At 42.6% G+C, this 14,297-nt stretch overlaps 1 protein-coding gene across 1 annotated transcript in view; it reads right to left on the bottom strand.

Moving 5' to 3' along the window:
• Positions 1–13,750, bottom strand: part of LOC117486663 — a 43,785-nt gene extending 30,035 nt beyond the window's left edge. The window contains exons 1-3 of the mRNA XM_034135171.1: positions 13,548–13,750; positions 13,294–13,395; positions 12,165–12,289 (exon numbers count right to left, since the gene is read on the bottom strand). Coding sequence (XP_033991062.1) covers positions 12,165–12,289; positions 13,294–13,395; positions 13,548–13,750 — 430 coding nt within the window. The remainder of the gene's footprint in view (positions 1–12,164; positions 12,290–13,293; positions 13,396–13,547) is intronic.
• Positions 13,751–14,297: the final 547 nt, after the last annotated feature.

The raw sequence follows: 14,297 nt of genomic DNA, 5'->3' as shown, positions 1-14,297 counted from the left end.
GACAAATTGCTCTGGTTATTCACCTTAAGGAAATGTACTGCTGTATAACTGTAACCACTCTCTTAGGATTTTAGTTGAGGCCAGTCCGATTTGCATATATAGCTGGGAAACAAAAGCACATTGCTCAAAAACTGAGGAATTTATTATTTCACCTATCAAATCAGGTAGAAATCAAATGAATGTGTGCTAACAACCAAGACAGCTGGCCGGCACAAACTGTGACAGAGCACAACTTATTTCTAGTGTTTCACTGGAAGACATTAACATGTATTGGTTTTAGTGCGGACACTAAGGAGGACTTGGGGCTGAATAGGAAAGGCAGTGGAACATGTATTTAATTTGTATCACAATGGGAAATTGCAGTGACCGAATTGTGCTGATACTCACTGGTTCAGACATACTGTAGCTCATAAAGTTGGATCTTTTCTTTGTTACGCGCTCCCCATATAGCTCTAGATCCGACATCCCCTGGTGTGTCTGGCTCGGACTTCCTTAATGTTTTTGATCTTTATGGACAATACTCCAAACTCGCCTGATTTGATGATTTCATTTGATTTGATTGTTAATTATAAAATAAATAAAAAGGTTTTGTTTCTCTTGTATTTGTATCAGTTGCTCTGCGGTTCGGATTGCACTGCTGACCTTGCTTTAATGAATGAATTCATCTCAGTATTACATTGGCAGCACATGTTGTACCTAGACGAACTCTCAGACTGATTATAGTACACACCACTTATGTAACTGGTAATTAAGATGATGCTGACGGCTCACCCTCCCCTGGATCACAGGTGTGTCTTAATACGTTATGTAACCCAGTTTGTTCACTCAGTAGCAGCTGTTAATAATATGCTCTTGTTTCAAACACAGAATGGATAGTATATTAATTCTAAACATTTTGTAATGTGTGCTATTCAAATTGGCAGGTGCACTATGGTGGTTTTATTGAATTATGTTGATTTTGCTTTTTGAATTTATTGTTCCAAAAGGTACCCAGCACTGAAAAAAGCTGAAACGTTGACTTTAATTAAATGTATTGAAAAGCAGTAATATTAAGTTAAAATATTACGTTCAACTTAATATTATTGTTTTCAACTAACCTAATACAGTTATGTCAAATTTGTTGACATAATAGATTTAATTAATGTCAACGTTTCAGTTTTATCAGTGTACCTAACATGACTGAAGTGAAATAAATGACTTATTCTGTTGGATTATTAGACTGGAAAGAATTATTTGGAATTTCTTCAAAAAATGTGTTCATGTAATTGTAAATAGTCCTTTTTTTTGTCCCGCAACGGGGACATTTACATTATTACAACAGCAGAAGTATTCTATAAAAAACGTTATGTCCTACAGAAAAGCTGATAAATCAAGAAAAGATGGGATGACGGCATTAGAGAGCAAAACACAAGGCACTGAGGATCTAGTCTACAGCTAAACCTGTAAATATATCCTCTTGATAAAGTCAAGAGGAAAGACAAACAATTACAATATTTAAAAATAACTAATTATGCACACTTTATTAATAAAAAAATACACAATAAGTAAAACAATCAAATAGCAGATAAGTATACCATATTAAAAAACAAGTAGCAGTATATATTTGTATTCACAGTTACCTGTGTTTGAAGTACATTTCCTCCCCTTATCAGAATCACAGCGTGCTCACTTGAACAGTGTTCATGTCGCTCTGATAAGCCAGTGTACTCACACACACAGAGTGATAACATGGTGAATGTCTCAAACAATCGTTTCCATATCCAATTCACCTCAGTGCAAACAGTTTCCACCTGACAACTGAAACCAGTCTGCAGTGTCAGCAGCAGGGGGGCGGGGGACCCCGTGTTCACCGGCCCACATTTCAAACAGTGGCTCTCTAAAATAATTTCTTGTCAAAACACAAGGGTTTTGGAGAAGGAAACTGCCGGAAGTTCCACAAGTGTCTTCCCCTGCCAGAAGCTGTTTGTGGCAGATCTAAAACAGGCCTGTCACTACAGCAACAACGTTTACATGAGCAGAGAAAAAGGTGCTCTTTACACAATTTAGATCCTGAGGGGGGCTACATGTTGTCCTGGGCCTAAAGTCTTACTCTTATCATAAAAAGAAAGTTTATCTGTAAAAATCCAAAAAGAGTGAAATAACAGAGGAGAATAACGGATTCATTTTGGTGTAATTTCTCATCTGAAATAAGTTTGACTATCTCCAACCATGATCCAAACTCTCTATTTACATTTCCCTGAGTCTTTCTTTCTGAACCCATTTTTATTTCAAATGACATTAATCAAGCAGCTTTTATCCAAAGGGAATTACATACATTCAAATAATGCCGAAAACACAAGCGAGGCAGGTATGAAAAACTAAAAGTGAGCTTAATTTAACTAAGGCTGATCAGATAAACTGAATAAATACGACAGACCAGGCAAGGTCATAAAATCCCAAGGAAAAGAAAACAGCAGAACAAAACAAGGAACAAACCGGGATGACTTGAGAAACCAAAAGACAGGGGGAACACAAGGGAAATCCAGTATCAGACAGGAAAGACAAGGAAGTACTTAAACTTCTATCAAATGAATGATATTTCTGAGGGGCCGCTGTCTATAAGGAACTGACCTGAGAACTGACACAGAGACAATGTAACGTCTTGCTTGCTCTGAAAAAACTGAAACGTTGACTTTAATTAAATGTATTATGTCAACAAAATGTCACATAACTGTGTTAGGTTAGTTGAAAGCAATAATATTAAGTTGAACCTACTATTTCTTATTTTAACTTGATATTATTGGTTTCAACTAACCTCATACAGTTATGTGAATACTGTAGACATAATACATTTAATTAAAGTTTCATTTTCTTTTGTGTGTGTTTAGTGTTCATTGCAATTGTAGTTTATTCTTACATGTATTATTAGCATCTTACCTAAACTATTATTTTTGGAAGTCAGCTGCTAAAGTGCTCCTGCTTTTCATTTTAAGGAGCCTCACTGCTGTATTAGATTTGTATGGGCCCGCTTTGAGTTGCATAAAGCCAGGAAACAAATTGGCACGCTGCTCAGATTTGAGATCTGGCCATTAGAGATGCACAAAGTCTCACAGGTAGGGTAGGTAAGTTTGATAAACCGGCTCGAGATACACTTTTTGTTATATTCCATGGAATGCTCTTAACATCCCGATAGCAATGAATATCTTAAGTGCTTTGACAAAAAATCCATAAAAAAATGTCATCTGTGGAAGCCGTAGTACTGTAAAAAGTACGACCAATCATTTTAGCCGGCCCGGCTAAAATAACTGGATGGCCTACCTGCCTGTCAGCCTTCCATCTGTGCACAAACTTATCTCGTGCCCTCATTGGTCATGTGCGCGTTCGTGTGTGTTGGAGGAGGGGCTCTGTAAGGAAGTGGCAGATTTTCTCCGGTTGTGTATTTTCAAATTCTAGCGATCTCGAGCCGGTTTCTCAAACTTACCTACCCTACCTTTAAGTGTCTTCTAATCTAAATCTTAGGTTTGTTCTATCCACTGTGAGGCATGTGATGGAATGGTGTAACAGCCCAACTGAAACCCTAACTTATAGATTCCTCTTTTCTATTAATGAAAAACATGTTGTCCCCATTCTGTATGTTCACATGTATACCATGGCCTGGTGTGTATCATCTATCCTACAGCTCAGATTGAACACAGTCGACACTTATCTTTGTCAACCCTCAAGAACTGGACGACTGCTTTGCATTAGTAGACAAAAATAACCAAATTAATGATTACATTCATTTATAAATGCAAGCAATTGTTGGCAGGATAATACACTGTAGTTTACTTTCGGGAATAGTTGTGTGGTTTTGGTTTATTTCAAATAGATTAAGCAATCTGTCCAATAGAACTGATCCAGCATCATCTAAAACTTCAAAATCAACTCAAAGTGAACCAAAATCCGCCCACCACGGAAAAGGGCCCTTTCCTGGTTTTAACTGCCATCTTTGATCCTGAAAGGATTAAGGTCGAGGGTGTCAATGGTCGGGACATAGGGGTCAGAAGATTCTCAACATACACAATATCAGGCAATATTTGGGTGGGGTTGGATCAGTTTTAGCAGATCGGGAAAAAAACAAGAAACTACAAAAATGTAAAGTTACTGATCAGAAGATTTTCTTAGCAGATTGGTAGATTTGTTCAACTTATGACAATGCACATTCATTTACAATATATAAACATTGCATATTACGTTTTCTTATTGTGCGAATAAACCTCTCTGAAAGCGCTTTTTGTTTTACCTAAAATGTCTTGGTGCAAGCTTTTTTTAAAACATATTTTAGAAATTATACTTTGACAAAGTAATATGGAAAAAATCAGCGATTACAAATGACGAGGTGACATGCCCCAGTGTGATTTACACTTATAAATGAAAAATGATAAACGAAAAGGTGAGGTAAAATATTTCCCATACAGGTGATTATGCTATTTATTGCTAATTATGCAAATTGTCCAACATGAGAAAGTTATTATCTGACAGTTCTTTTAGGTACTGAACATTTCCGGGTTAACAATAGGACTGGCAAATAATTTTTCCTCAAATTGAATGCACAACATAGAGATGAAGTATCTTAATGTGTCCATAGATTGTGTTCCTGTTCCCGTACTCGATGAAATCCACACGTTACCACTGAGAGGAATGCAAACACAATGCTGCTCCACACCGCCGGGCCAGAGCAAGGTTACATGAGAAAACAGGTTGAGAGCAGAGTCCTGGGCCCATGTAAACAGAGCGGAGAGGGCCGTCATCAGATCAGGATCCACGAGTTCTCCTCCCGCTCTCTGCAGCAGAAGAGCTGGCTGGCTGCCCGCCAAGCTCATCCACTACAAAGGACTACTGATTCAAACTCCTTTTCCTGTTTAGACAAGGGCCTGAGGTATGCAACATGGCTCCCAGGACCAAATGCGTCACAGTGAGAGAGCAGCCCTGGTGGGAATCAAATGAATATATTGTACAGTATATGGTTTACAGTGTGTGTGTGAGAGGGAGAGAGTGCATTGTCTTCATGTGATCTGAGAACTTCTACATGTGAAGCTTCAAACAGAGAGGACAGTTTGAAGGTGTGGAAAGGTTTAGGAACGTTTTCTTCAAATCAGCTGCAGTATGGTTAATTATTACTTTAAGGTAATGTACAAATGATATAAAAAAGGATACCAAAATATATCTTCATGGTGTAAAACCGTTCCTTCCAAGGCTTGAAAATGGTCTGTTAAATTTGTTCCATCCTTCATTTTTATATAGAAAGTGACATACCGTAGAAACTCCTTCCCAAGTGTCCTGCCCAAGGACACTTTTGGCGCATTTCCACTGCAGGGCCTCACACGGCTTAGTACGGTATAGTTAGGCCTTGGTAGGCCAGGCTCACTTTATGCTGCGTTTTCATTACAGTTTAGGAACTGGGGTAGTAACTATAGTAACGCAGTGTAGGCGGAGCCGTGAAGTCATCTTCAATGCGAACCACAAAACCAACATCAGCCGTTAGCTGTTAGCCCTCAGAGCTCACAGCTCCTCATATCTGTTCAGAAACTAGACAAAAGTTAAACAAGTACAAACCACAGACTGCCTGTGTCATGGAGAATACAGTCGCTGCTTTATTTATGTCTGTATAGGCCGTTGTTGTGAGTGTGGACGGTCGGAGCATATACAACGTTAGCTTAGCCGATCTCCATTCGGAAAACACACATTTTAAAAGGTCTTGTCTGCAGACTTGTCAAAGCATTAATTAATGGTTTTTACTAACCGCTATCAGTATGTTGTTACTTCGGCATCATTTTGAAACGTGGATTACAATTAAATCACGGTCAAATATGTTCATTTTGTTGTAGTTGTAGCCCCCTTGCCAGCGATTCTCTCTCTAGTTTAGCATATTCAGCCCGGTTGTTGGCCCGGAAAGAACCACGATTTTGGAGGGCCAGAAAAACTGTGAAAAAGTACCCGTTAGCCGGAACTACCCCTAGTGGAAACGCAACAAAAAACAGGCCGGGTTAGTCACGGCACGCTTAAACCGTCGCTGCAGTGGAAATGCGCCATTTGACATGTTGACTGCAGGGCCCTGGGGTCAAACCCCTGACCCTCTGATTGGTTGATGCCGCAATAATATCCTTAGCCACAACCGCCCATACAGAGTGGGAAGTGTGTGTAAGGTTGAATAGATAGGTACGATTAAAGTACTAGTAAAGAGTTCATATTTGTACCCAGCACCAGGGTGCTGTCCTGCAGACAATAAAGAGGAGATGAGTGAAGGGAAGCTTTACAGAAGCATGTGGTTGTCCAGTTTTTTAAGCTTTTCAGTTTGTTGTGCATCCAGTTCTGTTTGGATTTGCACTGCACCGAAATATCCTGTGTTTTTTCACCTAGAATAACATCTTCAGAGGTTTAATGGAGAGCAATGTTTCACCTGTATTGTCCTAGAGAGTCACACACTTCCCAGAGATGGATAAGTCACCAGCGTCTGAAGCATTACAAAAAAAAGAATATAATTCAGACAAAGAAACAACATGGAGAATATAACAGCAAATATGTGACATTTCTAAGACTTACACTTAAGACAAAACATACAAGCAAACCACAGAAAAGAAACAGACACTGACACAAAAAGGGAGCAGTAACCTAGAGTCTTTACCAATTGGAGTACTTATTCTGTTATATTCACTATCATAGTTATGGCACTTAACCATTCGTAGGATAAGATTAGTTAGAACATGTATTCATCCTGGAATTCAATATAATGTTTTGCAACATCTCATCACCCAGATTGGAATCAAACATAATGACATTTCTAAGAGTTGATGGCATATGTATAAATAACATATTGAGGCACATTTCAGGCAACAACACTAAGAGCACGTTCCATCACTCTTCCTTCTCTCTTCCTTCTCTCTTGTACACTAAAGTCTCCTTATTTGACCCCTCCTCACTTGCTTGACCCAGAAACACTTCCTGTCTTCCATCCTGAAAGACTCTGATGCTCCTCTTTCTGTAATGAGGAGCGAGGAGACATGGACTTTATTGCCTGACGCTACAGCTGATGGAAACCATGTGAAAGCCTGAGACAACCAACTACATTTTTATGCCAAATGGATGGTCTTCATTTATTGGTAAAACTCACACACTCGCACATTCGTTGTGTGTGTTTAGCAGCTGTCATTTATTTGTGTTTTCTGTCTTTTGTTATGGCAAGCATGGAAGAGAGTTAGAGCGAAAAAGGGTGAAAAAAGAGGAGAAGGGAGGAAGAAAAGTCCATAAAGTCCTTTCCCTTCAGTTTGATTTACGTTGTTTGCCATTCATTTAAACAATCCGTTTAGCTGACAGGAAGACCAGTGCTTTATACCATGTTTTGATTCCTGCTTGCATAATGGCAGTTGTCACGTCAAATATACAAGTCAAGGTTGGAAGACTATATTAAGAAAAGGTTTTCAGGAGGACACGAGTGTACCATGCCAGCACAATTTGGGTAAAGTATGATCAATTCTGTTCAATGTACAGTGTAGGCCCTTTGGATCATCTTTATTTGCAAGTTCTACATTTTGATAGTACTATTTAAGTGTGATAAGCCCATGTCACCTTCCTATTGTGGTTAGTTGATGTCAGAACTCAAACACCTGCCAGCAGCTCCTTTTAATCCGTCTATTGTTTCCCATGTGTTTGCCCTAAGAAAGTAGTTACATAATAAATAAAGATTTCCATTCCTTCAGGCCAAACTGTGTTTTCAATTTGTTAAATGGGACCATATTTCCATTTCTGACACCCGCAATAAACAAAATTGTAACAGTGTGATGTGATTTCTGGTAGTGACTTATGGGTTGTAACATAAAAGATAGATCTTTGTTTTCTTCTTCTATAATTTGCGCTTCAAGCCGCTCCTAACTCCCAATCCTTCTCACATCATTATAAGCCCTCTGCAGGGCGGATCTTGAATTATGTATATATATTATGCTATAAAGTATTGGTGAATATCTACTAGCCCGACTATATTTTTTATAAGGAAGCCTGAGATAACATAAGGAAGTCCAGCTGTGTTGAAATAAATGTGTTCAGATCTGCCCCAGATGGATCTGGATGTAGGACTGTCCATATTTTAAAGTCTTAAGAAGGTCCGATGCATTTTTACTCAACCATATTTTCAATGGGGGATCAAATTGTCCTTCCTATATGTATTTCATGCCAATTGGTTTCCACTTAAAGGGGGGTTGTCCAAATGTGATTGGAAAGTGTGAAGATTAGTGGAATGGCTTTCCTTTTACTGAAATCTAATTTGAAGTTTAAGAGCAAGAATCAGTGGCGTAACTATCGCCGGTGCAGCCGGTGCAACACACCGGGGCCCAGAGCCGGGCAGGGGCCCATGCAAAAAAAAAAATTAAATGTTTTCATATATATGGGCACATTGTGTGGCGCAGTGGGTTAGTGCATTGGTGATCGGATCAGGGGGGTCAGAGGATCACAGGTTCAAACCCCACTGCAGCCAGCATGTCGTTGTGTCCCTGAGACACTTCAGCCCAAATTGCTCCTGTGGGGATTATCCACAGTATTGAGTATGTAAATCGCTTTGGATAAAAGCGTCTAACAAGTGACATATAATGTAATATATACATCTTTTTTTTCGGGGCCCCAATGGCATTGGCCGGTTCACGCAGTCTTCAAAGTAACCAAGCAACCTAAATTAATTTGTAATTTGTCTGGCAGCAGCAAGTTCGGCAGCATACAAAATTGAATAGCCTGCATTTATAATCAGGGTTCCCGCGGGGTCTTAAAAAGTCTTACATTTGATAATCAGAATTTAAGGCCTTAAAAAGTCTTAAATATGATCAAAAAAATAAGAAAGGTCTTAAATATGATTTAGAAGGTCTTAAAAATGATGGGATTTGAAAGGTACTTCTGTGTTGCGATCGCGTCTAAATGTGTTTTGGGGGAAATGTCCGGGCTGCAAAGTAACCAGTACGGTAAGAGCCTTTCAGTTCCCCCCAACAATCTGTATTGAAATAAATCAACATGGAACCAGTAATCACTAACTTTGTTTCCCCGGGCCACTTATCGGAGAACATCCAGCTAGTAACCTAGCAACCAACCAAGCTTCAGCTAGCGGCAGTCAGAAACTCAGGTATCTTCGAATCTACTTTAAAATAAATATAGGGAAGTGTAAGTTCAACCGTATTTGGTTGGAAAACATCAAATTTAGTGCTTGGTTGAAACCAGTGGAGGGGAACGTGTTTGAAGCCCGCTGCACCTTTTGCAAACAAAATTTGCGTTTGTTTTGCTCAAGCAGCGTCAGCTAGTGCAGCGTTCGCTAGTGCAGCAGTCTACGTCAACCCTAAAAGCGGAGGTGCTGTGGACGCTAAATACCGTAGCTAAACACCAATCATACAACAGCATGAAGGCAGCAGAGCTCTGCATATAGCTTTTGTCACGCACACGCACACACACACACACACACACACACACACACACACACACACACACACACACACACACACACACACACACACACACACACACACACACACACACACACACTTCTGTGTACTGTTATGCTGTTATGTTCAGTCATTGTTCTTATGTTGAACATGAAGACATTTACTTTTTAAGTAATTATGGGACGTATTTCTTCTTTCATAGCAATTTTCTTTCATACTTTCTTGCCGTGAAATAGGTCTTAAATTCTATTCAAAGTGGTCTTAAAAAGGTCTTAAAAAGTCTTACATTTGAGTTGGTGAAACCTGCACAAGAGCGGCTCTCAAAGAGAAAGGACAAGAGAGAACAAGGAGATGTAACGGCTAAACTTACGAAATTAGACTGTTTTTTTTGTCATACATCGTCCTCGAAATCTCGATTAATTCTGTAAAGTGATTGTGTGATTAGTTCGCTGTGCCGTTGTCAGGCTGTGGTGGTATGAGGCCAGGGCAGGCTGTTGTTGATAGCCTACATGTGGCGCTTCTGAGTGGTTGTGTGTGTCCGTGCGTGTGTGAGCGCATCAGCGTGCGCTTATGTTTGGGGCGATGGGGGGGGGGGGCCCCAAAACAATATTTGCACCAGGGCCAATCACAACCTTGTTACGCCACTGGCAAGAATACAAATAATTGGTGATGAGGGAATGATTTAAAGCCTACACCATTTGTTTTATCTAATTTGTGGTAAAGTACCTTTATCCAATTAGTTAATTCTCTTCCAAATCCATACTTAGAAAGTGTATAAATAATTATTTCTGCTCTTTTCCCCAAGGCTTTTTTAGCATCCAGTTCCTATAAATACATTTATTTAATTTTGAAGTCACACATTTTTAAAGATTTTAATTAGATTGTCCTATCTCCTTGTTTGAGTTATTAAATGTTTGAATGTCAGTTCAGTTCCCGTTACAATCGAAAGGGGTTTATAGCTAAGCTAGCTACAATACATAAAGGTAAATACTGCATTCAAAATGGAAAAAAGAAGCCTGATTATAAAAACTGCGATTCATCAGTGATGCATCAGAAGCCTTGTGTGGTTTTGAAATAATCATTAAGCATTTCCTAAGATTATATGTTGGCTTTTATTAGAGTGTAGCTGAAGATAGATATAAAAGGTCAAGAGAGAGACATACAGCAAAGAGCCACTGCAAAGGACACAGCCTTAGTACAGCAACCAAGTGAGCTTTTTAATATTCAAAAAGCTACGTTTATATTCCTCTCACAATGAACTCTTTTCTACACAGACTGAGTTAAATCAGCACTCTACCTGTTGATGTTTTCTGTGAAACTCCACATTTCTTGGAGATCACTGAGATGTGTTCAGTGGTAAGTCAGTTCAGGATGCTTTAAGTGGAGTTAAACATCGTTTCCATTAACTGAGAATATGACAGGATCAATTTTCATCTTCATCACAGTTAAGACCAGAGACAAGATCAAATGCCTGAGTTAACCTGCAGCGTTAGCCGGATCACCGAGCAGCAGGCATGCATCACTAACAGCTGATCAGTGATCAGTGGGACTGACAGCAAGTATCTGGACACTCAGTAAAGTGTGAAAACAGAGAATAACGCTCACAAAAAACAGGTCCATGGAAGCTGTTTACTTACACTATTACTGCATACTACTGGATGAAAAACTGCAGGGTTATTCATCTAAAGGGGTTGATCCTGAGCTCAGTAATGCCATGGCACACTTCTGCTTCGATCCAAGTGGAAATGTTGGCCTGATTTTAAAAAGACTGTAAAATAAATGATGTGCATTCATCCTCCGGGGACTCTGAATATGTTTTATTTATTGATATTGTGTCTACTGGTATTTTGACAGTTGATGATCCCTCATCATGTAACAGGGCGAAGCTCTCAGGATTGCAGTCTTTATTGACGGATACAGGTGATAGTCAGCATGTGGAGACTGGTACTCTAGATTTAGTGGGGCTGTCATCAGTGGCGGCTCCAGAGTATTTTTGTTAGGTAATCTATGGTAGGGCTAACCCATACAGTGGTGGGGCTCAAGTCAGTATTTGCAATGTAATTACATACACGCTATATCGCCCCCCTTGACAGTGCTTAAACAAGCGATTAATTGCGATTAAAGCACATTTCTTATCTGTTATAAATACAATACAAAAAAACAAATCGACTAAATATAAATCAACTAACAATAACACTTTGACATATAATTATAGGTTATGATATCCAACAGAAGTATATAAAGTAATTAAAAGTAGCTCCAACTTTACCAGATGTGATCAACCGATGCATAATCATAAACCGATAGTCACGTCTGTAACTACGATTCTATGAGTCCCGGATGACCGCCAGAGGCGGTGCTTTAAGCACTGGATATGTCCATCGCGCGCATGCGCAGGTCGAGTACCAATACCAACAAAGTCACCTGTGACCCCACGTGACACCGGCTATATCTGCCGGTGTCACGAGAGGATCTGTTCCCAGAATCTTCTCGCGAGCACACAAGAATTCTGAGTGACAGGATACTCTGGCGGTCATCCGGGACTCATAGAACCGTAGTTACAGACGTAACTATCGTTCTATTTCGTCCCTAATGACCGCCAGAGGCGGTGCTTTAGCACTGGATGACTTATACCAACAATGTCATGAAGAATCCAAGCCCTTGCTCACTACTGGAAGCAGCGGAGCTCGGCAAAAGGACCACGCCCAAAGGATGGGGAGTGGCGACATTAACCCGATAAAACCTGGAGAATGTGCCAGACGACGCCCACGATGCCGCGGCGCAGATGGTCTCCAGGGGCACCCCTCTCAGGGTAGCCCAAGATGTTGAGATGCTCCTTGTAGAGTGGCATCTCAGCCCTGATGGCAGGGGGCAGACACAGGCCCCATAGGCATGTGAGATGGTATCGACAATCCAGTGGGGCAGCCGCTGTTTAGAGGGCACAACCTCTTTTAGTGCCGTCATGGCAAACGAAGAGCTGCTCCGACTGCCGTATACAGGCAGTAGCATCAATATACGCCCTTTGGGCACCCACAGGGCACAGCAACGCAGACGTGCCGTTCTCCTGAATGTCAAAGCGTGCCAGCTGGACAGGCTGATTGAAGTGGGTTTATGGAAGCACCTTGGGCTGCAACGCCACATTTGCCCAAAGGGCAACACCTGAGAGTCCCACCTCAGGCATGTATTGCTCACGGAACTCGCTTCCCTGAGGTTATGGCAAGCAGAAATGCTGCCTTCGTGGACAGCCACTTAAGCCCCACCTGGGCCAGGGGCTCGAAGGAAGGAGATGATAGGGCATCCAGCAGCAGGGGCAGGTCCCAAGCCGGAGCCCTCGGGGTGCTAGGGGGACGCTGCCGTAAAGCCCCTCTCAGGAAGAGGGACACTGACCTGTGGCTCCCCACCGTGGCGCCGTCGACCCGAACATGTCGGGCATAATAGCAGCCACATAAACTCTTAAAGTGGAGTGAGAACGTCCACTATCTAGAAGGGACTGCAGTCTGGGCAACAGTGGGCATGTTGTCCGAAGGAACAAGCACATGCTTGCCCCCCAGTTGGGGTAAAAAAGTGCGTGAGTGCAAGCTGCACAGCCCGAAGCTCTAGCACATTGACATGGCGTGCACACTCCTGGGCAGACCACTGACCCTGAACAGTCCTGCCCTGCCACACTGCACCCCACCCTGAGAGACATGCATCTGCAGTGACAGTCTCCCGGCGGGATGGGATGGCGCCCCTGGGCACGCCCATCAAAAGATAGGCCCTGTCCCTCCAGCGGGACAGAGAGTGGAGGCACCGCTGAGACACCCTGACTCTTCTGTGCCTGTGCCACTTGGCGTCCAAGTGAAGGCTGTTCAGCCACATTTACATGGGGCGCAGCGACAGCAGGCCTAAGGGCACAACGGCTGAGGCAGCCGTCAGTCTGCCCAAGAGCTGGAGGAACTGAATGTAAGGCACCATCTTGCCCAGCCTGAAGATGGGAAGAAGGTAGAAAAAAAGTCGTCCACACAACGAGGTGACAGGTAGGCCCTCATGGCGACCGAATCTAGGACCATCCCCAGGTAAGTGACCTGTTGGGAAGGGTCCAGGCAACTCTTCCCGGTGTTTACTGTTAGACCCAACCGGGCTACGTCTAAATATGGCAGGACCTTCACGCCCTGCGCCTGCAGGGGTGCGAGAGCTGCCGCCACGACCCTGGTGAACACCCTTGGAGAGAGGGAGAGACCAAAGGGAAGCACCCGGAACTGATAGTGTCGGCCCTGAAAGGCATCCTTCAAGTCCACGGTTGAGAACCACTCCCCCTGTGCATGTGCTGTGGTCAGCATATGGAATGGCAGCACCTTCAGGAATCTGTTGATTCCTCTGAGGTCCAAGATCGGACGAAATCCGCCGACTTTCTTGCCGAGTAGAACCCCCCCGGCTGAAGCAGAGGGTCTACTGGCTCGATTGCGCCCTTGGCCAAGAGGACGGACAACTCTTGGGCCAGAGCTAAGGCCTTCGCCGGATCGCTGACAACTGTCATTCTGACACGGCCGAAGGCTAGGGGCTGGAACTGCAGTTCGTACCCCTGGGTTAAGGTGGAAACCACCCAAGGGTCGGAAGTACAGACAGCCCAGTAACTGAGCTGCTGCTGGGAAAAGCAGCCGACGACCGGCCCCGAGACTTCAGGGCCTAGCCCCCCGGCGAGGCTGCCTAGAAGGCTGGCGACCGGGGGCAACAAAGCCACCGGGAGGCGGTAGAGTGGGCCGATGGGACCTCCGCAGACCACCACTGTAAGCTGGTGGCTGAGTGTGGCTGCTAGAGGTGCCCCTGGGCCTGCTGGGAGTGGGCACAGGCCTATGAAGACCCGAGAGCTGCTGCCTGGTCCGCCTA

The sequence above is a fragment of the Trematomus bernacchii genome, unplaced genomic scaffold (genome assembly GCF_902827165.1).
Source record: "Trematomus bernacchii unplaced genomic scaffold, fTreBer1.1, whole genome shotgun sequence".
NCBI lineage: Eukaryota > Metazoa > Chordata > Actinopteri > Perciformes > Nototheniidae > Trematomus > Trematomus bernacchii.
This window is presented reverse-complemented; position numbering and strand designations above follow the sequence as displayed.